Source organism: Bufo bufo, chromosome 3 (assembly GCF_905171765.1).
Source record: "Bufo bufo chromosome 3, aBufBuf1.1, whole genome shotgun sequence".
In the NCBI taxonomy this organism is placed as follows: domain Eukaryota; kingdom Metazoa; phylum Chordata; class Amphibia; order Anura; family Bufonidae; genus Bufo; species Bufo bufo.
This window is the reverse complement of record NC_053391.1, coordinates 247,672,670-247,697,966: the sequence shown is the minus strand read 5'-3', so window position 1 is coordinate 247,697,966 and position 25,297 is coordinate 247,672,670. Positions and strand designations below refer to the sequence as shown.

Genomic DNA, 25,297 nt, shown 5'->3' with positions numbered 1-25,297 from the left:
CTACTATAGATAAAAGGTGAGCCCACCATTCAGAGGAATAAAAAAGGAAACAATGTTGCTCATCCCCCTGAGATCCACTGTCTAGACTTATATCATGTGTAAAATGTGCAGGTTTCAGGGCATGCTGCAAAGAAGCTACACTTTTCATCTGGTATCGACAGCACATAGCCAATGTTAAGTGAATATGGGATTTATTTTGATAATGGAATTATCACTATTAGTGTCATTATTACTAATTATTATTACAGACCAATAATTGCTGTGGTAAATGTAAGGAAAATGGATTATTGTTCAATGTTAGCCATGTTCCCCCACCAGTCATCTGCTGTCAGATAGCAGAGGTAGTGAACTCCACAGGGCGGTCCTGCTTCAAAGCCCAGCCAAATGGCAGAGAACTTCTTGCAGGCCACCTTTGTTTACAATTTCTCACCTCCATTCAGCCAGCCAGGAATCCAGCTAATGGAACAGGAAAAATCTCTCTGCAGGAGTCTAGGCCATTCACCAGTTCAATGAACATTATCAGACATCATGGAACCAGCGGTTCATAAGGTATTATGAATCGCCCGTCCATCGCAGACATAAACCAGATACATATTTGTATCCCTGTGCCCACGATGAACAGGCCCATAGTCATAGTTTGGTGGTGGGATTGTAACGGGGTTCCGAAGGTGCACTCGGTCCCCCATTACCCGCAGACCTGTTGCTTAGCTTTGGGAATGAGGATCTGTGTTTGACCTCATTCCCAGGGCGGCTTTACTGCTGGGTGGCTCCCTGCTCCTAAGTCTGCCTTGAGCGCCTAGCTGATCACTCGGTGCTCAACTGGTTGGTCTGTCGGTCATGTGACGCTGGCCACGTCACATGACCCTGACTCCCCACTATAAATACAGGCAGCCTGCTAGCCAAAGGTTGCCTGTTAATTTCTAGGTTCCTGGCTATTTGTTGGTCTACTGAATACTCACCTGATTCCGTTCCCTGACGATCCTTTGCCTGCTCCTCCTGTACTGCGTATCCGTCTTGGTATTGTGACCTCGGCTCCCACCTGACTACTCTCTTAGGACTCCTCTTGTACTTCTCTACTCTCCAGGTATTTGACCCCGGCTTCTCCTGAACATTATTTGCTTACCCCTTTGTACTGCGTAGCTCTCTTGGTTCTGACCCGGTCCGTTCATGTTCCGTATTTTGTCTTGTCTGTCTTCCCTGCACGTATCCTAAGTTAGGGACTGTCGTCCAGTTGTCCCGTCATCAGGACTCGTGAGGCAAGTAGGCAGGGCCAGGGGTGAGGGTGGAGCGCAGTGGTCACTATCCTTCCCCCTGTGTGTGTCACAGCCAGACAGCTGAGAAGCACTCACAGGAGCTTCTCAGATCCTCCTCCTTGAATTTCTTTGTTTTGGTTTAGTTTCTCATCTCGTTACTCTATCTCAGCTGTCATGCAGTCAGACTGATCGCTACCCTTTAAGTTCCTCCCCATAATGCAGTAGTGTGCGGCTGATACAACTTCCTGGAGTGTGTGTGCATGCTGTTCCCAGTTCCCAGTCCTCAGTCGTCTGCAGATAAGTGCTGTTTGTGTATTTATGTTTTTGTCTTTTCTGGATCCAGGTGACCCTGACTCCCTCCGTGTCAGTGTAGGGAGCCGGTGGTCGTGTCCCTTCACTATTGTAGGGTCTTCAGGTAATAGATAGCCGAGGAACGTGGATATGCGGCCATCCACCTTTGGGGTGTTCGCATAGGCTGAGCAATGAGGGAGAGCGGCAGCTCTATTGCAGTGGTCTCCCTTTGTTCCTTAGTTGTGGATCCAGAGAGACATTGTTTATATGGTATTGTCTTGTTTCCTGTACACCATCCGTGACATTATCAGCCGCCAAAACCGTCTCAAGCATGGATCCGGTTTCACTTTTGGCTGAACGCCTCCAGGGTCTTTCATTGGAGGTAGCTGATCTCCGTAGGATTTTTTCTCAGTTTCAAGTGACCGGTTCAGCTTGCGTTCATGGAGTTTGTGCTAAGCCCAAGATCTCGCTCCCGGATACGTTCTCTGGGGGTAGTGAGAATTTTGTGCGTTTTAAAGAGGCTTGCAAACTCCATTTTCGCCTTCTTCTCCATTCTTCTGGTGATGAAGAACGGAGGGTGGGGATCATTGTATCGCTGCTCAGGGGTAACGCTCAGTCTTGGGCCTTTTCGCTACCGGAGGGGGCACGGCCCCTCCGCTCAGTGGATGAATTCTTTTTAGCCCTGGGTCAGATATATGATGATCCGGATCGTATTGCTCTGGCTGAGTCTAGACTACGTCTGTTATGCCAGGGTAAACAATCCGCAGAGATATACTGCTCCGAATTTCGGAGATGGGCAGCTGATACTGGTTGGAATGATGCTGCACTCCGAAGTCAATTTTGCCATGGTCTTTCAGAGGGATTGAAAGATGCATTTTCCTTTCATGAGAGGCCTATCTCCTTGGAATCTGCTATGTCTCAGGCCGTTCGTATTGACAGGCGTCTTAGAGAGAGACGAGAGATCTCTCCTTCCTGTCCTACTCAGTCTCGGAACAGTGCAGCGGTCTCATTCTGTGCGCAGGAGTCTCAGTCGCTGTCAGCCCCTTCTGAGCAGGAGCCCATGCAGCTGGGGTTGATTGCCTCTGACAATAGAAGATTCAGCCCGCATGGGAGGGTTTGTTTTTGTTGTGGAGGTATAAATCATTTGGCAAATGTTTGTCCCTCAAGGAGATTCAGGCAGTTTTCTGGGAGTAATAAAGAGACAAAAAGGAAAAAATCTTTTAAAAATGTTCCGTCTGTTACTATTGGCAGGGTTGAGGCGGAAATTGAAGGTTTTCCGTTTGCTTGTAGTTCCCGTTTTGTCCTGCCTGCTAGGGTGGCGCTAGAGAGCAAGAGCATTTTTTGTGAGATTTTTGTGGATAGTGGAGCAGCTGTCAACCTCATTGATAATCAATTTGCAATAAATCATGGTTTCCAGGTATGCACTTTGGGAAGGGATATTCCTGTTTTTGCTTTTGATTCAGCTCCACTTTCTCAGAAATCATTAAAGGGCATAGTTCACAATATCCGTTTAATTGTGAGTGATGCTCATGTTGAGGATGTGTCATGTTTCGTCCTTAGCGGTTTGCCTACTCCTCTAGTGTTGGGGCTACCCTGGCTCACTAAACATAACCCCACCATTGATTGGCAAGCGAGGCAAATAAATGGTTGGAGTGACTTTTGCAGAGAGAATTGCCTCATAACATCTGTTTCTGAGGTTTCTACTAAGACTGTACCACCTTTCCTCTCTGAATTTTTGGATGTCTTCTCTGAGAGTGGAGTTCAGGGTTTGCCTCCGCACAGGGAGTATGATTGCCCTATTAATCTCATCCCAGGCGCCAAGCTGCCTAAATCTCGTTTATACAATCTCTCCCAACCTGAGAGGGTCGCTATGCGGGCTTATATCTCTGAGAGTTTGAGAAAAGGACACATACGACCCTCGAAGTCACCTGTTGCCGCTGGTTTTTTCTTTGTTAAGAAAAAAGATGGTTCTTTAAGACCTTGTCTGGATTTCAGGGAGCTGAACAGTATCACTATTCGTGATCCTTATCCACTTCCTCTGATCCCGGACCTGTTTAACCAGGTTGTTGGGGCTAAAGTCTTTTCCAAATTAGACCTAAGAGGGGCATACAACCTGGTTAGGGTCAGAGAAGGAGACGAATGGAAGACGGCTTTTAATACCCCTGAGGGCCATTTTGAGAATTTGGTTATGCCTTTTGGTTTGATGAATGCCCCAGCCGTTTTTCAGCATTTCGTCAACAGCATTTTTTATCATTTAATGGGAAAATTTGTATTAGTGTATTTGGATGACATTTTGATTTTTTCTCCTGATTTCAAGACTCATAAGGAACACTTACGTCAGGTCTTGCTCATTCTGCGGGAGAATAAATTATATGCGAAACTGGAAAAATGTGTGTTTGCGGTTCCAGAAATCCAATTTCTGGGGTTTCTTGTCTCCGCTTCTGGTTTTCGCATGGACCCCGAGAAGGTCCGCGCTGTGCTTGAGTGGGAGCTTCCTGAGAACCAGAAGGCGCTGATGCGTTTTTTGGGCTTTGCCAATTATTACAGGAAATTTATTTTGAATTATTCCTCTGTTGTTAAACCACTCACTGATATGACCAGAAAGGGGGTAGATTTTTCTTCCTGGTCGGTAGAGGCGCGTAAGGCCTTTTCTAATATCAAGGAGAGTTTTGCTTCCGCTCCCATCCTAGTACAACCTGATATTTCCTTACCCTTCATAGTTGAGGTTGATGCTTCTGAGGTAGGGGTGGGTGCGGTCTTGTCTCAGGGTTCCTCTCCTGCCAAATGGCAACCGTGTGCCTTTTTCTCAAAGAAACTCTCCTCCGCAGAGAGAAATTATGATGTGGGAGATAGGGAATTGTTGGCCATCAAGTTGGCTTTTGAGGAATGGCGCCATTGGCTAGAGGGAGCCAGACACCCTATTACCGTGTTTACTGACCATAAAAATCTGGCCTATTTGGAGTCAGCCAAGCGTCTGAACCCGAGACAGGCCAGATGGTCTTTGTTCTTTTCAAGGTTTAATTTTGTTGTTACGTTCCGCCCTGGGGTTAAGAATGTGAAGGCAGATGCCCTGTCACGTTGTTTTCCAGGAGGTGGGAATTTTGAAGACCCGGGTCCCATTTTGGCTGAAGGTGTGGTGGTCTCTGCTCTTTTTCCTGAATTGGAGGCAGAGGTGCAGGCAGCCCAGTCAGAAGCTCCTGATCTTTGTCCTCCTGGGAGGTTGTTTGTGCCTCTCGCTTTGAGACACAAGATTTTTAAAGAACACCACGACACGGTCCTTGCTGGGCACCCGGGGGCATGAGCCACACTGGATCTCATCGCTCGGAGATTCTGGTGGCCTGCGCTTCGTAAGTCGGTTGAGGGTTTTGTGGCAGCTTGCGAGACTTGCGCTCGTGCCAAGGTCCCTCATTCACGGCCATCAGGTCCTCTCCTTCCTTTGCCCATTCCTTCCCATCCTTGGACACATCTGTCCATGGACTTCATAACGGACTTGCCTCGTTCCTCGGGGAAGTCTGTGATTCTGGTGGTGGTGGACCGTTTTAGCAAAATGGTGCATTTTATCCCTTTCCCTGGTTTGCCCAATGCTAAGACGTTGGCGCAGGCATTTATTGACCACATTGTCAAATTGTATGGGATTCCTTCAGACATAGTCTCTGATAGGGGCACGCAGTTTGTTTCCAGATTCTGGAAGGCTTTCTGTTCTCGCTTGGGGGTTCGGTTGTCATTCTCTTCTGCTTTCCATCCGCAGTCGAATGGCCAGACAGAGCGCGTCAATCAGAATCTGGAGACATATCTGCGCTGTTTTGTGGCGGAGAATCAGGAGGATTGGTGTTCTTTTTTGTCCCTTGCTGAGTTTGCTTTAAATAACCGTCGTCAGGAGTCCTCTGATAAGTCACCATTTTTTGGTGCATATGGGTTCCATCCGCAGTTTGGGACTTTCTCGGGAGAGGGCTCTTCTGGTTTGCCTGATGAGGACAGATTCTCCTCGTCTTTGTCATCTATTTGGCAAAAGATTCAGGATAATCTAAAGAGCATGAGTGAGAGATATAAGCGTGTGGCGGATAAGAGACGCGTGCCTGGTCCGGACCTGAATGTTGGTGATCTGGTGTGGTTGTCTACCAAGAATATCAAATTGAAGGTTCCCTCCTGGAAGTTGGGTCCTAGGTTTATTGGGCCTTACAAGATCCTGTCTGTCATCAATCCTGTTGCCTACCGTCTTGATCTTCCTCAGACTTGGAAGATCCATAATGTTTTTCATAAGTCCTTATTGAAACCTTATGTTCAACCTATTGTACCCTCGCCTTTGCCTCCTCCTCCGATTATAGTTGATGGAAATCTTGAATTTCAGGTCTCTAGGATTGTGGATTCTCGTCTTGTCCGCGGTTCCCTCCAGTACCTCGTTCATTGGGAGGGTTATGGTCCTCAGGAGAGGATGTGGGTCCCAGTGACGGACATTAAGGCCTCTCGTCTCATCAGGGCTTTCCATAGGTCCCATCCTGAGAAGGTGGGCCCTGAGTGTCCGGAGTCCACTCCTAGAGGGAGGGGTACTGTCACAGCCAGACAGCTGAGAAGCACTCACAGGAGCTTCTCAGATCCTCCTCCTGGAATTTCTTTGTTTTGGTTTAGTTTCTCATCTCGTTACTCTATCTCAGCTGTCATGCAGTCAGACTGATCGCTACCCTTTAAGTTCCTCCCCATAATGCAGTAGTGTGCGGCTGATACAACTTCCTGGAGTGTGTGTGCATGCTGTTCCCAGTTCCCAGTCCTCAGTCGTCTGCAGATAAGTGCTGTTTATGTATTTATGTTTTTGTCTTTTCTGGATCCAGGTGACCCTGACTCCCTCCGTGTCAGTGTAGGGAGCCGGTGGTCGTGTCCCTTCACTATTGTAGGGTCTTCAGGTAATAGATAGCCGAGGAACGTGAATATGCGGCCATCCACCTTTGGGGTGTTCGCATAGGCTGAGCAATGAGGGAGAGCGGCAGCTCTATTGCAGGGGTCTCCCTTTGTTCCTTAGTTGTGGATCCAGAGCGACATTGTTTATATGGTATTGTCTTGTTTCCTGTACACCATCCGTGACAGTATGTGTGTGGACGTGACCGTTACAGGGATGTTAGGGAGGGAAGATAAACATTTCTCCCTACAGAAACCAAATAACGGTACCATGCTTTGACTCTACTGGTAGCCGGGACCCAGGCGGACCCATTGGTCCCAGCATCACCTATACTATGTATATATTCTTTGTGTGTATAGTGTTATTTCTAGTGAGTCCTTAAGGCGATTAAATATATAATTTAATCTTGTGCTGTCTTGTATCTTGATCATGAATTCCCACGTCCGTGTTTCGGCCTAGTCATACGCTACCGCGGGTTGGTTTCTTACCCTATATAATCCCGTTAGCGGACCGGGCTTATATCAAACAAGAAACTGGTGGCAGTCTTCCCGGGCTGAGGAAGTGCTGTTTCACTGGGGCAGTGAAAAGGCTCCCTCAGCTTGTTGCCTCTCTGTGCCCGTGTGGACAGGAGGAGTCTGTGAACACTGTACCAAGCTGACTTTACCTGCTCCTCAGGGACGGAGTAACGTCACGCCTTGGTAACCAATGACCATACCGCATCTCGCTGGATCTACGTAGTTGACGTCCGGCGGCAGCGAGTTGCGATATTCGTCACATATTGGTGGCAGCAAAGTGGGATCAAGATAATAGTGTGTGTGAGTGTGGGACCCATACTCCCAGACACTAAAGACTACCAGCAGTAGCTTTTGCCGCTGGAGTTTTAAGATCAGCTCAACACTAGACAGTCTGAGTGCAAATACAATAAGGTGTGTGTGTGCATCAGGTTGCAGTCTGTGTCAGTGATCATCCGTGGCAATGATGGCCAGCATCCCAAGAAGCAAGGCTAAGGAGATGGCCGAGGCTATGAGCGGTGGCAGGGAGGACGCAGTCCAGATAATAGGCCAAGAGGTGGTGGAAGGCAACTTTCTTCAAGGCGATGGGGAGCACAGCCAAAGCTCCCCAAGGAGACAGTTGCCGGCGGTGAGGCCCGCGGGGGCCCCACTCCACCTGCCCATTCCCCCCAGCCAGGCAGGCTCGGCTGCTCTCCTAAAAGCTGCCATGACCGTCTCCAGGCAGGAGACCAGACGGCCTGTGAGATCCTCATGGCAGCTGCAGAACATCGCGAACGAACAGAGGCTGCAGAATGAGAACGTCGTGAGCAGGCCAAGCGTGAGCATCAGCTGCGAGTGCTCCAACTCTAGCAGCCCTCCTCAGCCCGATGTGAGTGTCCAGACATCCGGATTCCCAAGCTACGGGAGGTGGACTTTCCCCTACTAGACAAAGATGGGGACCTGGACACCATTTTGCTGGCATCTGAGATGGCCTGCCATCAGTACCAGCTGCCGGAGTACCAGTGAGTCCGATTCCTAACGCCAAGTCTCAGGAGAAAAGCCCTTGGTACCTGCCCAGCGAGACCATCCTGAGCTATGAGGACATCAAGCAGGCTCTTGACCCCTGAGACATACCGGAAAAAGCTCAGTAGTTTGCAGCGGGTTTCTACCCAGAGCTGGGCCGATCACATGCGGGCCCTGCTGAGAGCGATCGACCAATGGACCACAGGATTGGAGCTCTCCACCGTCCAACAGCTGAAGGAGCTTATCACCACAGAGCAGTTCTTGTGAAATTGCCCAGAGGACCTCCAGCTGTACCTCCGTCACCGGAAGCCAAAGAGGGCCTCTGCAACAGCAGCCCTGGCCGACGAGTACACTAACAACAGGACTTCAGAGGCCTGGAAACCTGTCGGCTGGAGAGGGGGTAAGACACACTCTGCCCCTAGGCCCAAGTGGGCATCGGCCCCGGCTTCATTTTCCACGTCGGTGGGGGAACACCGACTTTGCCACCTATGTAAGCAGCCAGGACACTTCAAGGCCATGTGTTCCCAGCGCCCGAGGGACCCGTCCCAGTCATCGACCTGGAAACCGTCCACTGTGTTGTGTGTGGGTGGTGGGAGGTCCCTCGACAATTTTCAACCGGTAACCATGGGCCAGGCCGTGGCCATGGGACTTAGAGACACCGGTGCTGAGAAGACTCTGGTACAGCCTGAACTGGTGGCACCCCATGATTTATTGCCCGGGAGATCCCTTACTGTCTCCGGGATTGATAGAGTAGAACCGGCACTGCCCGTCGCCAAGGTCTATTTGGACTGGGGTGCCGGTCGAGGAGTGAGGGAGGTGGGGGTATCCTCGAATATCCCTGCCAGTGTTTTGCTGGGGACAGACCTGGGGCGGCTTGTGTCTAAGTACATGGCCGCTGACACCTCGAGATCCGATCCCCCAGAATGTGATGCCATGTCCACCACTGTTGATACTGTTAATGTTTATAACATGCCTGTTGATGGGGATGTGGGGGTGGGGGATGTAATGTGTGCCTCTCCACTCAGGGGAGAGGGAGTATTTCAAGCCAGCTGTGCTGAGGCCCCAGGCAAGCATGCTGGAACCTGTTGTCCTCAGGTGTGGTTACTGAGGGGACAAGCAGGGGCCAGACAGCTGCGGAGGAGGAGGATGCAAATGAGGTAAAGGCTGTCCCAGGAGAAGTAGGGCTCCCAGGTAAAGACTCAGCGCAGAGTTCCTCCACAACTGGGATGTCAGAGGGCCAGGTTAGTCTGTCTGGGCTGGCGACTTGGTTGGAAGCCGAGGGAAAGCAGGCACTACCAGCGGTGGCAGTGGCCATAGCTGCTGTCACGCGCAGTGGGAGTGCTGGGGCCCTAGGGACCCCTCAGGGGTCGGATGGCTTTCCCCCTTCCGACCAAGTGGCTGCCAAGTCAGATGGAGGCCAGGAGACAGGTCCCCAGGACCTGACAGAGGACGTGGCAGTCTCGTCTATTCTGGCCACGTCCGGTTAGGGGTTTCAGGTGGCGTTAGGGGCTGACGCCAGCCTGACCGCTCTCAAGGAGCAGGCGGCACAGCCTCCTACGGACTCAGACCTCGAGCGGATGGTCTGGGACCAAGGACGGCTGTACCGGGTCACGGTCCAGCAGGGCTCAAGGGAGGAGTGGCCTAGGGACCAGCAGGTAGTAAAACTGACAGAGGACGTGGCAGTCTCGTCTATTCTGGCCACGTCCCACCAAGGGTTTCAGGTGGCGTTAGGGACTAACGCCAGCTTGAAAGCTCTCACGGAGCAGGTGGCACAGCCTCCCTTGGACTCCGACCTCCAGAGGGCGATCTGGGACCAAGGACGGTTGTGCCGGGAAACGGTGCAGCAGGGCTCACTGTAGGCGTCGTCTAGGGACAGACAATTAGTGGTACCTTATCCGTTCAGGGCAGCAAGCGTGGATACTGGTTCCCGTACCTCAGGACAAGCTTCAGGCAGCATGGGGATACCCGTACCTTGAGCACCAGCGGCTCAATGCCAGGATGTACCTGGTCAACCTGGACCACGCCCGGGGAAGGCAGAAGGCCTTCTGTGAACCTGATGCAGGCGCATCATGAGCGGGAGGCAGGTGCCCTCCCGTAATGCCGCCCCTTCCGGGAAATGTTCACCAAAACGCCTGGAAGGATGAAGTCCACCGAGATGCCATTGGGAATGGAGTATGCCCCTGCCACTTCTAAGCGGATGGTCAAGCTGCTTAAGGGACTCGAAGGGTATGCGGCCGCGTACCTGGAGGTCATTGCCGTCTTCGGTCCTACATGGGAGGATCCCCGAGAGCATCTGGCGCAGATGCTCGGGCAGATCTGCCAGGCAGGCTTGACCCTTATGCCAGGAAAGTGCCAGCTGGGCATAAGCGAGGGGCCCAGGGCAGGCGGGGAAGCTTTGGAACAGGAGCCCGGGAGAATGGATGCCAGGCATCCTGGCTCACCCCCCGGGACAAGAACCAGGTGATGTCCTTTCTGGGCACCGCCTGGTACAATAGGGGGTTTGCACCCTATAGTAGCCTGGCAAGGCCCCTGACGGACCGCACCAGGAAGAAGCTGCCCTCCGCAGTCGATTGGACAAACGACTGCGAGACGGTCTTCCAGGCGCTGAAGGATGCCCTTTCCAGCTTCCCGGTACCTCAGGCAGGCGACTTCACACGGCCGTTTATAGTAGCGACTGACGCCAGCAATTGTGGCCTCGGTGTCATGCTCAGTCAGGGTGACTCCATTGGCCAGGAACAATTAGGAGGTGGGAGCTCCAGCCGTACCACTTTGCCATTCGCCACCAGTGAGGGTGCGGAAGGGCGCACAGGGAAACACAGGAATGTGCTGCCCCTAGTGCCCTCTAAAAGGGGGAGGTGTGAGGAAAGGAGATTTTTTGTGAAACTCACCTGTAAAATCTTTTTCTCGTCTTTTCCATTGGGGGACACAGACCATGGGTATAGCTTAGAGGTATTACTAGGAGGGACACTATGCAAATACAAAAGAGAGCTCCTCCTCCTCGGGCTATACCCCCAGGCTCCACCAGGAGGAAGTCGGGCATTGCAAAAGCAGTAGAAGGAGAAAAGAAAAAATAATGGAAGCCACCGGACCAACAACCATGAGGCCCAACCACAAACAGAACTGAACTGAACCCCTCCTGCAACAGGCAGAATGGGCGGGAGCTGTGTCCCCCAATGGAAAAGACGAGTAAAAGATTTTACAGGTGAGTTTCACAAAAAATCTCCTTTTCTCGTACATTCCATTGGGGGACACAGACCATGGGACGTCCCAAAGCAGTCCATGGGGTGGGAAAAAACATCAGCACCGCCAGGAGGAACGTCCAACGGTCAAACAGGAACCACAGCCTGCAAAACCCTGCGGCCAAAGACAGCATCAGCCGAAGCCAGCGAATGCAACTGATAAAACTTCGTAAAGGTGGCCGCCTTACAAAGCTGAGACGCAGAGGCACGATTGCGCCTAGCCCAGGAAGCTCCCACCGCCCTAGTGGAGTGAGCGGTAATCCGAGCCGGGGGAACCCTGCTACGAGCGCGATAAGCCGCGGCGATAGTCGAGCGGATCCATCGCGCCACAGTGACCTTGGAGGCAGCCAGACCCTTACGAGGTCCCTCGGGAATCACAAAGAGGGAGTCTGAACGGCGGACGGAGGCGGTAGCCATGAGATACACCTTCAGGGCCCGGACGACATCCAGGGAATGGAGAGCGCGTTCCTTGGGGTTTGCCGGAGAAGGACAAAAGGCGGGCAAGTCAAGATCCTAGTTAAGGTGGAAAGGGGGGACCACTTTGGGCAAAAAGGAGGGAACCGGACGGAGCTCCACCTTATCCTGGTGAAAAACCAGAAAAGGCTCCTGGCAGGAAAGTGCGGCCAGCTCCGATACCCGCCTGATGGAAGTTATGGCCACAAGGAAGACCACTTTCTAGGTGAGAAAAGTCAGGGAGACATCCCTCAGAGGCTCGAGGGGGGCCGTCTGGAGGGCGCGCAGGACCAAGTTGAGATCCCAAGGAGGTAAAGGGGGGACATACGGAGGGATCGAATGCGCCACCCCCTGCAGAAAAGTCCTCACAGGACCCAGGAGAGCAAGGGACCTCTGAAAAAAGACGGCCAGAGCCGAAACTTGACCCTTCAGGGAGCTCAGCGACATTCCCATCTCGAGGCCGGACTGAAGAAACGAGAGCACCATCGGGATGGAAAAATGAAGGGGGGGGGAAACCCGAGTTCTCACAAAAGGCAAGGAAGGCCTTCCAGGTACGATAGTAAATCCGGGAGGAAGCCGGCTTCCTCGCTCTGATCATGGTTCTAACTACAGAATCCGAGAACCCCCTCTTCTTCAGGATGGTGGTTTCAACAGCTACGCCGTTAAACGAAGCGACCGTAAACTCCGGTGGAAGAGCGTCCTGCAGAGAAGAGCCGTCTAAGACAGGGAGGGCCGTGTTTTTGGCTAACCTGGCCACCGGGGGATCCACCTTAGGGGGAGAAGACCACTTCTGCACACTGTCAGCCGGAAAAGGATAAAGCGCATCCATGCGTTTGGTGGCAGAGAAATTTTGATTAGGACGGTCCCAGGCCCTGGATATGACCGCGGAAAATTCCTCATGGCAGCCTCCGGCTTCTTGGACGGGAAAAGGGCGAACTCCCGACTAGTGGAAGGAAGAGAATCCCCTTGGAGATTAAAGGTGTCACGGACAGCCGCCACTAAGTCAGCCACCATTGTGGAGAGCTAAGGCGGAGGGTCCCGCTCCATCACCTCGTCCGAGCCGGACAATTCCCCTTCAGACTTGCGCTCCCTAGGGGGGGAGAGTCGTTCGAACGCGCCTCTAGACAAGAGGAGGAAACTGAGTCATCCGAGGAGGGATGCTGCCGCTCACGCTGCCTCGTAGTAGTCAAGCGTCCTCTGTGGGAACAACTGATAAAAGATGGAGTGGTGGCGCCACAGGATTGGAAACTGACATACGTTCCATAAAGGACATGGCTGCCTTGGCGACTAAGGCCAAATCAGCGGCCGCACTGGACATGGCAGATGCCCAAGTGGGAACCGCAGGCTCCGCAGGGACAGGGGTGGGGACTGGGCTGGGTAAGAGAAGGAGGAGCAGGATGATCCTGTCCAGGGGCAGGGCAGGAGGCACAGATACCAGTGACAGAAAGTGGCTGAAGACACTTCTTACAGGACCCCATTGGGGTCTGAGAAGAGGCCTTGGCAGACTTAAGGGGGGCCCCAGGCTTAGGCATCATGGCAACCACAAAAAAGATCACTACCAGCTGTAGCAAGAAGGTTAAAAAGTCCTACCACCCAGGCAACAGCACAGAAGTCCACCGGAGAGGAGCAGGGGAGCAGCCACGCGTGCGAGGAGCTACTCAGCAAGCGGAGGAAGACGCCAGAGCGAAGCGTCATAGAAGCGCGAAAAGAGCGCCGAGCGCGGCTTAGCGGGGGTTAATGAAGGGCTGGTGGTGTCGGAGGCCCCCGAATGAAACGGGGGGCCCGCCGCTGGCGGGTGCTGCTGTAGAGTTGTAGTAGTGGTGCTGGCATCGGCGCCGCTCTGAGAACAGCCGTGCCCAAGAAAAAACCTTGATGGGAGAGATCCGCCCACAAAGTCCCAGTATAGTTCCTCCGAATGCCCCCAGTACCTCCTGACAGAAACACCCATTCTGCAGCTCACCCAGGAGGCCCATAGATATCAGGCAGGGAGAAAGGGGTAGGGGGGAGCAGAGGGGAAGCCATACTTATCTGCTCCTGCAGTCTTCTCCCTCTGTTCAGTACCAGCAGGGCTCACCTCTTCAGACATCTGACTCACCGGAGTACAGTGCTCTGGATGGAGGGCAGCAGCAGGTGACCCAGGAGCTGATGGGATGCTGGAGCTAACAGGTCGAGCCCGGATCCACTTGTCTTCTTGGGGGAAAATGGAGGCAGCCAGGCAGCGTCCTAAAGAAGGCGGCGGGCACTCCACGGGGGACCAGGAAAGCGCTATGCTGACCTGTGTCCCCATCTGGAAACTAAATAACAAACCGGAGTAGAATCAACACAAGTGTCATCCTCCTTCACCGGAAACTAGGCAAAGACTGACTTCCTCATGGTGGAGCCTGGGGGTATAGCCCGAGGAGGAGGAGCTCTCTTTTGTATTTGCATAGTGTCCCTCCTAGTAATACCTCTAAGCTATACCCATGGTCTGTGTCCCCCAATGGAATGTACGAGAAATATGAATTATTATTCAATGTCAGCCATGTTCCCACACCAGCCACCTGCTGTTAGATAGCAGAGGTAGTGAACTCCACAGGGGGCCCTGCTTCAAAGCCCAGCCAAATGGCAGAGAACTTCTTGCAGGCCACCTTTGTTTACAATTTCTCACCTTCATTCAGCCAGACAGGATCCAAGCTAATGGAACCTCTCTGCAGGGGTCTAGGCCATTCCTCAGTTCAATGAACATTATCAGACATCATGTAACCGGCGGTTCCTAAGGGATTATGAATCGCCCGTCCATCGCAGACATAAACCAGATACATATTTGTGTCCCTGTGGCCACGATGAACAGGCGCATGGTCATAGTTTGGTGGTGGGATGCCAGGGAGGGGAGATATACATATCTCCCCACAGAAACCAAATAACTGTACCATGCTTGGACTCTACTGGTAGCCGGGACCCAGGCGGACCCATTGGTTCCAGAATCACCTCCCTGCGACATTCTGGTCTGGAGCCATGAGCCCTAATCGGTTTTGTGGCTCATTTGCTGCCAGCACCAGCAGAGGGGGAGTGGACCTCTCCCAGAGGTCGGGAGGGGCCGGCTACAGGTTAAAAGGCTTGTGCCAGCAAGCGGGTGTGTCTTTTCTCTGAAGGGAGGTCACATCGTGCCATGTGTTTAGAGGGACCTGCTCTGCTTAACCCTGTTTGTACCACGCCATCTGTATTTGTAACCTCAGTGAGCCCTTAAGGCGATTAAATATATAATTTAATCTTGTGCTGTCTTGTATTTCGATCACGAATCCCCACGTCCGTGTTTCGGCCTAGCAATACGCTACCACGGGTTGGTTTTTTACCTTATATAATCCCGTTAGAAAACCGGGCTTATATCAAACAAGAAACTGGTGGCAGTCTTCCCGGGCTGAGGAAGCGCTGTTTCACTGGGGCAGTGAAAAGGCTCCCTCACCTTGTTGCTTCTCTGTGCCCGTGTGGACAGGAGTCTGTGAACACTGTATCAAGCTGACCTTACCTGCTCCTCAGGCACGGCGTAACGTCACGCCTTGGTAACCAGTGACCATACCGTATCTCGCTGGATATACGTAGTTGACGTCCGGCGGCAGCGAGGTACGATATTCGTCGCAGTAATATATGTATACATCCCCACCCATCCCTTGGTTGAACTTGATGGACTTGTCTTTTTTCAACTGTATTAACTATGTAACTATGTACATCTAGCTTAGTAATCTTAAAAAGATGTAATATTTTTTAATGAATAACTTACCCCACACTTTTCATCACCTGAGATGGAGACTCTTAGGTATTCTCTTTCAAGAATAGCCTCTTTAGAGAAATAATCCACAAAGTCTTCATGCTCTTCTTCGTATAACCTGAGAAACATAAAAATGACAGAAAAATAGAGCACGAGGGAGCGAAATGACACAAGACAGAGTCTGCAAACAGTAAATGATAAGTGCAGATCAAGCAGACGATACATCACCAGAAAGATAAAAGGAGTGACTCACTGTAAGTCTGAGCTGCTGTCAATTTTCAGAAAATCCTGTTTTGCTCTAAGTAAGATGTCAGGTTCGAGTCTAGGGAGAAATCAACAGTAGATTGGATATAAGGATAGTGAGAAATACCATACAGCAGTAGAAATCAGAAGTAAACCAGAGATACTCTTAGAGAATTACATCGGAGTAACTGGAAATGACTGGGCCTCACAACAATTTTTTGAACAGGTCCCCTCCATCCCAGCAACTGTTTCGCAACCCCCCTAATCAAGTTCACTCTCTCAGACCCGGCCCAGCAGCCAGTCCGTCTGTTTCCTACACGTTTATACTGTATGTCATGTCATTGTATATAATGACATTGTATAATACTATTGATAGGGCCCTGACAATAAAATATTGTAAAAGTGTAATTGAAAGAAGATCCCAGCAGACGTGACTGCTGCTGGGATCTTCTTTCAATTACACGTGGAATTATTCCTGTCCCGTGCAGCGTGCATCTCAGCGTGTGCCGGCCAACTTCTTTCAATAAAATATTTTAGTCCTCCGCAAATGTCCAGCCCTATGATAGAAATGCCTATTCTTGTCTGCAATTGCAGACAAGAATAGGACATGCTCTATCTTTTTTACGGTGCAGCAGAACGGACATGCAGATGCGGACAGCACACAGTGTGCTGTCTGTATCTTTTGCTGCCCCATTGAAATTAATGGGTCTGCACCCATTCCGCAAAAAAACTGTGGAACAGATGCGGACCCAGAACTACAGATGTGTGAATGTACCTTATATCAGTAATGCCCAACCTGCAGCCCGCGAAGCCGTGTCATGCGGCCCGCGCAGTAACAAGACTTTATCAGCGCAGGGCGCGCTGCGAACGGCACAGGCAGCAATCTACCCGCCCAGCGCCGCCTCCTAGCTAATTTATTCACTGCACTTGCCTCTGTGAAATTAAAGCGAAGCGCCGTAATCTCGCACAGGCGCACTGGCAGAGGCATCGAAGTGCGCATGCACCGTCTTCCTGGCCTCTGCCAGTGCGCCTGTGCGAGATTACGGCGCTTCTCTTCAATTATACAGAGGCAAGTGCAGTGAATAAATTAGCTAGGAAGCGGCTCTGGGTGGGGAGGATATCTGTGGTTGACACTGAGGGGGGATATCTGTGGATGACACTGAGGGGGGATATCTGTGGATGACACTGAGGGGGGATATCTGTGGATGACACTGAGGGGGGATATCTGTGGATGACACTGAGGGGGGATATCTGTGGATGACACTGAGGGGGGATATCTGTGGATGACACTGAGGGGGGATATCTGTGGATGACACTGAGGGGGGATATCTGTGGATGACACTGAGGGGGGATATCTGTGGATGACACTGAGGGGGGATATCTGTGGATGACACTGAGGGGGGATATCTGTGGATGACACTGAGGGGGGATATCTGTGGATGACACTGAGGGGGGATATCTGTGGATGACACTGAGGGGGGATATCTGTGGATGACACTGAGGGGGGATATCTGTGGATGACACTGAGGGGGGATATCTGTGGATGACACTGACGGGGGATATCTGTGGATGACACTGAGGGGGGATATCTGTGGATGACACTGAGGGGGGATATCTGTGGATGACACTGAGGGGGGATATCTGTGGATGACACTGAGGAGGGATATCTGTGGATGACACTGAGGGGGGGATCTGTGGATGACACTTAGGGGGGGGATCTGTGGGTGACACTGAGGGGGGATCTGTGAATGACACTTACGGGAGGGGGGATCTGTGGATGACACTGAGGGGGGGGATCTGTGAATGACACTGAGGGGGGGGTCTGTGGATGACACTGAGGGGGGGATCTGTGGATGACACTTATGGGGGGATCTGTGGATGACACTTACGGGGGGATCTAGGGAGGGGTGTGGGGATGTTCGGGTGGGAGGTCCTAGAGGGGTGTTTGGATGGGAGCTCTGGAAGGGGTGGGAGGTCCGATAGGTATGTGGGGGTGGGAAATCCGGGAGGGGGGGGCCATACATTTTTTTGCTATGGGGCCCAGTCATTTCTAGCTACGCCCCTGATTGGTAAGATTGGGCGGGCACTGGAGCGATAGAGCGCCCTGCTGTAGGAGAAGCCGGCGGGAGATGAAAGGAGGAGGGGCCAGGTCCTGGTGGTGTCGGGCACACGGCGCAAGCATGGCGGTGGAGGATCTGACTGAAGCCTAAAGACCAGACATCAAGGTAGACCTGCAGAAGAAGGTGACAGCGCAGTATGTGATGTATACATGTGTGTAATGTATGTAGTGCAGTGTGTGATCATCACATACTGCACTACATACATTACACACATGTATACATCACATGCCCCCTCACAGTAATAATGCCAAGATATGTGCCCTCTTCACAGTAGTAATGCTCACACATGCCCCCTCACAGTAGTTATGCCCAGATATGTGCCCCCTCACAGTAATAATGCCAAGATATGTGCCCTCTTCACAGACATAATGCTCACACATGCCCCCTCACAGTAGTTATGCCCAGATATGTGCCCCCTCACAGTAATAATGCCAAGATATGTGCCCTCTTCACAGACGTAATGCTCACACATGCCCCCTCACAGTAGTTATGCCCAGATATGTTCCCCCTCACAGTAGTTATGCCCAGATATGTGCCCTCTTCACAGTAGTTATGCCCTGATATGAGCCCCCTCACAGTAGTTATACCCTGATATGTGCCCCCTCACAGTAGTTATGCCCTGATATGTGCCCCCTCACAGTAGCTATGCCCAGAAATGTGCCCCCTTACAGTAGTTATGCCCAGATATGTGCCCCCTCACAGTAGTTATGCCAGATATGTGCCCTCTTCACAGCAGTAATGCTCACTCGTGCCCCCTCACAGTAGTTATGCCCTGATATGTGCCCTCTTCACAGTAGTTATGCCCTGATATGTGCCCTCCTCACAGTAGTTATGCCAGATATGTGCCCTCTACTTAGATATGCCAGATATGTGCCCTCTAATGCTCACACGTGCTCCCTCACAGCGTTTGCATTTCTTTCTGGCAAAGCTCCCTGGTTCCGTCCCACGAAATTTATACCAAGTCTAGTGCGGCCCTCAGACGAAAAATGGTTGGGCACCACTGCCTTATGTACCTTTCTAACAGGCCAGAGAATAAAAAATTTTGTGGGAGTGCTTCTTTAAATTGAGTTTTAAGAATTTTGGTGATATATTTAAATTTCTATGCCACTAAGGCCTCATGCACACGACCGTTGTGTGCATCCGCGTCCGTTCCGTCATTTTTCACAGTTTAGCGGAGGTCCCATTCATTTCGGACCACTGAAGCCAAATCACTGACAGTGAAAAAACACTGTCGTGTGCATGAGGCCTTAGCCTTATAACAGGCCAACACTTCCTATTCTGTCGAGATCACATTTCAACAGTCACCTCATTATAATCTCATGCATGATTACAATGGAAGGTGTCACCTATATACAGAAAACACAAGGTCCACCATTCACAATAGGTGATGGTCACAGTGCACAAAGACCTCTAAACAGGTTACTTAAGAGAATTGTCTCACCTCAGATATTGGTTGCAGGATATGCTACCAATGTTAGATAGGTGTGAATCCCACCTTTGGGACCTGTACGTATCTCCAAAATGGGACCCCCAAAGTTAACAGAGAACAGCCACGCATGCGTGGCCACCTTCCATTCACTTCTATGGGAGTTCCAGAATTCGTAAAACAGCCACTCACGCTCACTTGGCTATTGTTGAAACTCCCATAAGTAGTGAATGGAGACTACACTGTGCGTGCGCTGTGTGCTCTTGTTACCTTTCGGGGCCCATTCTAGATCTTAGCGATATGCCACCAATGTCTGATGTGACATAACCCCTGCCATAGCAGTCAATCAGTTCCTTCCAGTCTACTGTGTCTATGGTCCATGTGACTGCTGTAAAGCAGACAAGATGGCTGCCTCATAGGCTGGGCTTACATGGTGACACACACAGCAGCAAGACCCAGAAAAGTAGCACAACCAAAAACATTTCTGCAACTTGCCTGAAACTTGCTGTCACACAGCTATTTTAGAGCAAGAATTTGGCTTTAAAAACACAGCCTAACCGCAGAAAAGCTGAAGCCAAGTGTCAGTCGTACACAACTTGCATTGTGGTGTTGAATTTTGTCTGACAGACCACAGTCTCAGCATGTCGCCGTTTAGCCCCAACTTTTAATCATGTACAGAAAATAAGATGACAATATCTACAATCAATAAATACAAATATTAGAAAAATTTTCAATTTTTTTTCTATCTGGCTATAATTACTAAAAGAAAAGATATTGGTGATAAATTTCCGCTCTCCTGAACTGCCCAATTCAGTGAATATTTGTAATCTAGACTGTGCTGTGCCATTCCTCTGCTATAGAAGGGTTATTGAAATGTAAGTACTTACTAAAGTAGATGTGTCAGGAGAGCTGACGGCTCTGGGCACCTCTAGAGGCCTTTCCTTTCAGTGTGGCTGGACCTGCAGACAGAATCCACGCTGTTGGTTTCTGACTCTTTCACTCTACCAGCATTGGCACTGCTCTGAAAACATGGCTGCAGCAGTGACAGCTGCCCCATTCGTCACATGACCTGGTGACATGTTGCATGGGGCACTCGTCACAGCTGCAGCGGCCACATGACACTTGTTAAGCAGGATGTTGATGCGGGGGCACCAGAGAGCAGCGCCGAAGCAGGGGGAGCAAAGGAGCCGGAAATCAGCAGCAAGGAACAGGTAAGTACAGTCAGGTCCATAAATATTGGGACATGGACACAATTCTAAGATTTTTGGCTCTATACACCACCACAATGGATTTGAAATGAAACGAACAAGATGTGCTTTAACTGCAGACTGTCAGCTTTAATTTGAGGGTATTTACATCCAAATCAGGTGAACGGTGTAGGAATTATAACAGTTTTCATATGTGCCTCTCACTTGTTAAGGAACCAAAAGTAATGGGACAATTGGCTTCTCAGCTGTTCCATGACCAGGTGTGTGTTATTCCCTCACTATCCCAATTACAATGAGCAGATAAAAGGTCCAGAGTTCATTTCAAGTGGGCAATTTGCATTTGGAATCTGTTGTTTTCAACTCCCAAGATGAGAACCAAAGAGCTGTGACTATCAGTGAAGCAAGCCATCATTAGGCTGAAAAAACAAAACAAAACCATCAGAGAGATAGCAAAAACATTAGGCCTGACCAAAATAACTGTTTGGAACATTCTTAAAAAGAAGGCACCCACCGGTGAGCTCATCAACACCAAAAGACCCGGAAGACCACGGAAAACAACTGTGGTGGATGCCCGAAGAATTCCTTCCCTGGTGAAGAAAACACCCTTCACAACAGTTGGCCAGATCAAGAACACTCTCCAGGAGGTAGGTGTATGTGTGTCAAAGTCAACAATCAGGAGAAGACTTCACCAGAGGGAATACAGAAGGTTCACCAAAAGATGTAAACCATTGGTGGGCCTCAAAAACAGGAAGGCCAGATTAAAGTTTGCCAAACGACATCTAAAAAAGCCTTCACAGTTCTAGAACAACATCCTATTGACAGATGAGACCAAGATCAACTTGTACCAGAGTGATGGGAAGAGAAGAGTATGGAGAAGGAAAGGAACTGCTCATGATCCTAAGCATACCACCTCATCAGTGAAACATGGTGGTGGTAGTGTCATGGCGTGGGCATGTATGGCTGCCAACGGAACTGGTTCTCTTGTATTTATTGATGATGTGACTGCTGACAAAAGCAGCAGGATGAATTCTGAAGTGTTTCAGGCAATATTATCTGCTCATATTCAGCCAAATGATTCAGAACTCATTGGACGGTGCTTCACAGTGCAGATGGACAATGACCCAATTCATACTGCAAAAGCAACCAAAGAGTTTTTTAAGGGAAAGAATTGGAATGTTCTGCAATGGCCAAGTCAATCACCGGACCTGAATCCGATTGAGCATGCATTTCACTTGCTGGAGACAAAACTGAAGGGAAAATGCTCCAAGAACAAGCAGGAACTGAAGACAGTTGCAGTAGAGACCTGGCATCACCAGGGATAAAACCCAACGTCTGGTGATTTCTATGCGTTCCAGACTTCAGGCTGTAATTGACTGCAAAGGATTTGCAACCAAGTATTAAAAAGTGAAAGTTTGATTTATGATTATTATTCTGTCCCATTACTTTTGGTCCCTTAACAAGTGGGAGGCACATATGCAAACTGTTGTAATTCCTACACCGTTCACCTGATTTGGATGTAAATACCCTCAAATTAAAGCTGACAGTCTGCAGGTAAAGCGCATCTTGTTTGTTTCATTTCAAATCCATTGTGGTGGTGTATAGAGCCAAAAATGATAGTATTGTGTCCATGTCCCAATATTTATGGACCTGACTGTATGATTCCCTCCACAGGTCCATCCACGCTGGGGGGTGAACAATCCCTTTAAAGGTTCATGCACACAACGGTGGCTTTTGCAGACTGGATGTGGACCCATTTACTTTAATGGGGCCACAAAAGATGCAGACAGCACACAGTGTGCTGTCCGCATCCGCATATCCGTTCTGTGGCCCCACAAAAAAAAAAAAAAAAAAAAACACAACATGTCCTATTCTTGTCTGTAGGACAGTTCTACAGAAGGCAGGACGTACCTTTCCACAAAATGCAGAACACACATGGACGGTATACATGTTTTGCGGATCCGCATGGGCCCTAAGTATCCTATCTTTTTTTGCAGTCTGTGTTTTACTAATAGTTTTCTTTTTCATTTTTTGCACTTTTTGTTGCCTTACTTGATATCTTGACTTATTTGTCGCTCTAGACGCTGTCTTCTCTCCTCAAGCTTCTCAATAGGACTTTCCTCTGGAAATTCATAAGGAGCAGAACGCATTTCACTGTCCGCAAGGGAACGACTGAACAGTTCCTGAAGTAGAGATGAAAAAGAAATGAATGAGGAGGTTATCTTATGATGGGTCCCAGGGTGCTGGGTGCAGGAACTGGGGCGATCAGCTGATTGACCAAGGGGCTGCATCATGAAAGGGGTTGTCCCTGATTAAACATGGGACATATGTATTACCTCTGCTATTTCTTTGTACTTTCCCTCCATGGATGTTCTTAATTCTCGACTTAACTGCTTCAGACTATGAGGGGTACCAGAGAAAGATTTAGCTGACTGTAGTATTTGAAGCGGAGACCCCCGAAAATCTGAAAGAAAAGTGGTAATGCACTTTAATAATACCTTTATGTGACTGCACTCATATATACCGTGTAGAAAGACCAGATGATAACATCTCAAACAGTTATACTGCCAGTGTCGGCAGGTTGTTTTTGTGTGAGACAACTTGTCTTTTTCCATGACACCATTTGGAGGACAAATCATTTATTGATTAGTCTTTTGAGGAAGGCGAATGAGAAAAGACAGCAACTTAACCTTGGCTGCTTTTTTGCTTTTACCATTAATAATACTAACAGGTTGGTGCAAATATGGTGATACCGAATAGGAATAGGGTTTTTTCTTTTACATTTTAGTACTTTTGCACAATAAAAACCTTTTAGGGAAATAAAGCCATTTTTATGTCACTATTCCGAGAGCCATAGCTTTTTTATTTTTCTATCAACATACCGTACAAGGCTTTTCTTTTGCTGGAAAGGTTGAAGCTTTTAGTGGTACTATTTTGGGTACATTATTAGTTACTGTTCATAATTTGGGGGAACATAACAGGGGAGACCTCTCTCTATTAAACACCTTAGATGCCGTGGTTGCTACTGACCGCAGCATCTATGGGGTTAAAATGATCGGAGACCAACTTTATTGGATTCTGTTCAGAGCCTGATGCCCTTAAGTTGTTATCCTTGGCATCATGATAGCAGTGCACATAGGCTGCACTGTTCTTCCAAAGTGTCGCCATAAAAAGGCAGAGCGTTAGAATAAGTCCCTTAAACATGTTTTTCAGCTGGAATCGTTTTAATAAATGCTCCTGTGTCTAGACTGAATCTGAAGAACACCAGTGGGCGCCACAGCAGGTATACGGCAACATCCAGACACAGGCATTGTATTTAAAACTGATTCCAAATGAAAAACTGTACAGTTTTGTGTGATCTAACCGAGTGAAGGCATATATAAAGGGGTATTCCCAACCATCACATACAATGGGGGCATATCGCTAGGATCCCACCTACAAGGAGAGCGGAGCAGGGAGAGTTGTGCCTGGAGGCTACCATACAAGTGAATTGGAGCGCACCGTGAACATCTGGCCCCTGCTCCCATTCATTTCTATGGGGCAGACGGAAATAGTCAAGCCAGCGCTCTGCTATTTTCGGCGGCCCGATTGAAATGAATGGAGGGCGGCTGCGCACCTATCAGACAATGGGGGCATATCCTGGCAATATACACCCATTGTATATGATGGGAAAACCCCTTTAATGATGAGACCAAGCCTTTAAAGGGTCACTAAACCTTAGAGTAAAAAAACAAGGGGCATTAGCGCTGCTCAGAGCTTTCTGCCCCTTCAGGTTTCATTGACTGTACGGCTTCTGGAGTGTGCAGATCAACTCGGACAGCCTTGAAGGAAATTCTATATTGCAAAGTCTCAGAAACAAATCTGTCACCGGCGACCTCCCTATCCAGCTGTTTGTATAGACACATAGCTGTAGTTCACCTGATTAAAACGCTGTTTTATATTTGTTGATCCGAGGCTGTGTTCCTGAGTTAAGATACTTTTTCTTAATATGCAAATTAGGCCTTTAGTGCAATGAGGGGGGTCACCATTGCTCTTGCTGCACCCAAGCTTCACTCCTTTCTGTGGTCTCTCCCTGTCTGGCCGTGTCAATCAAAGCACTCAGGGCCTGGCCACAGAAAGGAGTGGAGCTTGGGTGCAGCAACAGCAATGGTGACGCCTTCCCTGCACCAACGGGCTCATCTGCATATTAAGAAAAAGTATTATACCTTGGAGAACAGAGCCTCGGATCAACAAAAGGAAAACGGCATTTTAATCGGGTGAACCACAGCTATGTGTCTATGCAAACAGTTACTGCACCCAGCAATAGATCCATAAAGGGGCCCTCAATGTAAATGCTTTCCGTATGCTTGAATCAAGTCATAAAAATCACTTAAAGGGGTTGTCCAGGAAGTTAAGAAATTAAGAGTATTCTGGCTAAAAGCATTTATTACCTATCCTCTGGAAAACCCATTTAAGATCATGAAATCACTATGGGGGGTTATTTATCATCCCCCATGCCAGTTTTCTGAAGTAAAAAAGCCCCATTTCCACACTGCCCTCACCACATTCTGAAAAAAGGGGCCCGGTGAGGGCAGCAGACCTGGCACATTTATCTTCCCCCAGTGAAATCTACAACTAGGAGGCTGCCGTAGATTTCAGTCTGCATGGCCGGCTGGAAGATGCACCGAATCCTCTGAGGAGGCTGAACAGTCTAGATAAATGTCCCCAGCATCCCTCCCAGCCTTTCTAATACACGGCTCGTCAGTTCCTGCTCGGCCGATTTCCTGTCAGCAGCCCCTTATGACAGATGACAGGGGCCCGTGTCTTCTGCCTGTGACAACCTGCCATACTTCTGACAACAGTGCCTGCGGCATCGCGCGCTACGCTTCAGCTCTGCACCTCCCAACCCTTCCTAGTACATAGCGCCCCGTTTAGTCC

General features: G+C 49.7%; 1 protein-coding gene across 4 annotated transcripts in view; it reads right to left on the bottom strand.

The window, feature by feature from the left end:
• Positions 1-25,297, bottom strand: part of AMPD2 (adenosine monophosphate deaminase 2) — a 274,354-nt gene that overhangs the window by 118,558 nt on the left and 130,499 nt on the right. For all 4 annotated transcript variants that reach the window (XM_040424078.1, XM_040424077.1, XM_040424080.1 and 1 more), the window contains exons 2-5: positions 22,717-22,844; positions 22,433-22,563; positions 15,640-15,708; positions 15,399-15,504 (exon numbers count right to left, since the gene is read on the bottom strand). In XM_040424078.1, coding sequence (XP_040280012.1) covers positions 15,399-15,504; positions 15,640-15,708; positions 22,433-22,563; positions 22,717-22,844 — 434 coding nt within the window. The remainder of the gene's footprint in view (positions 1-15,398; positions 15,505-15,639; positions 15,709-22,432; positions 22,564-22,716; positions 22,845-25,297) is intronic.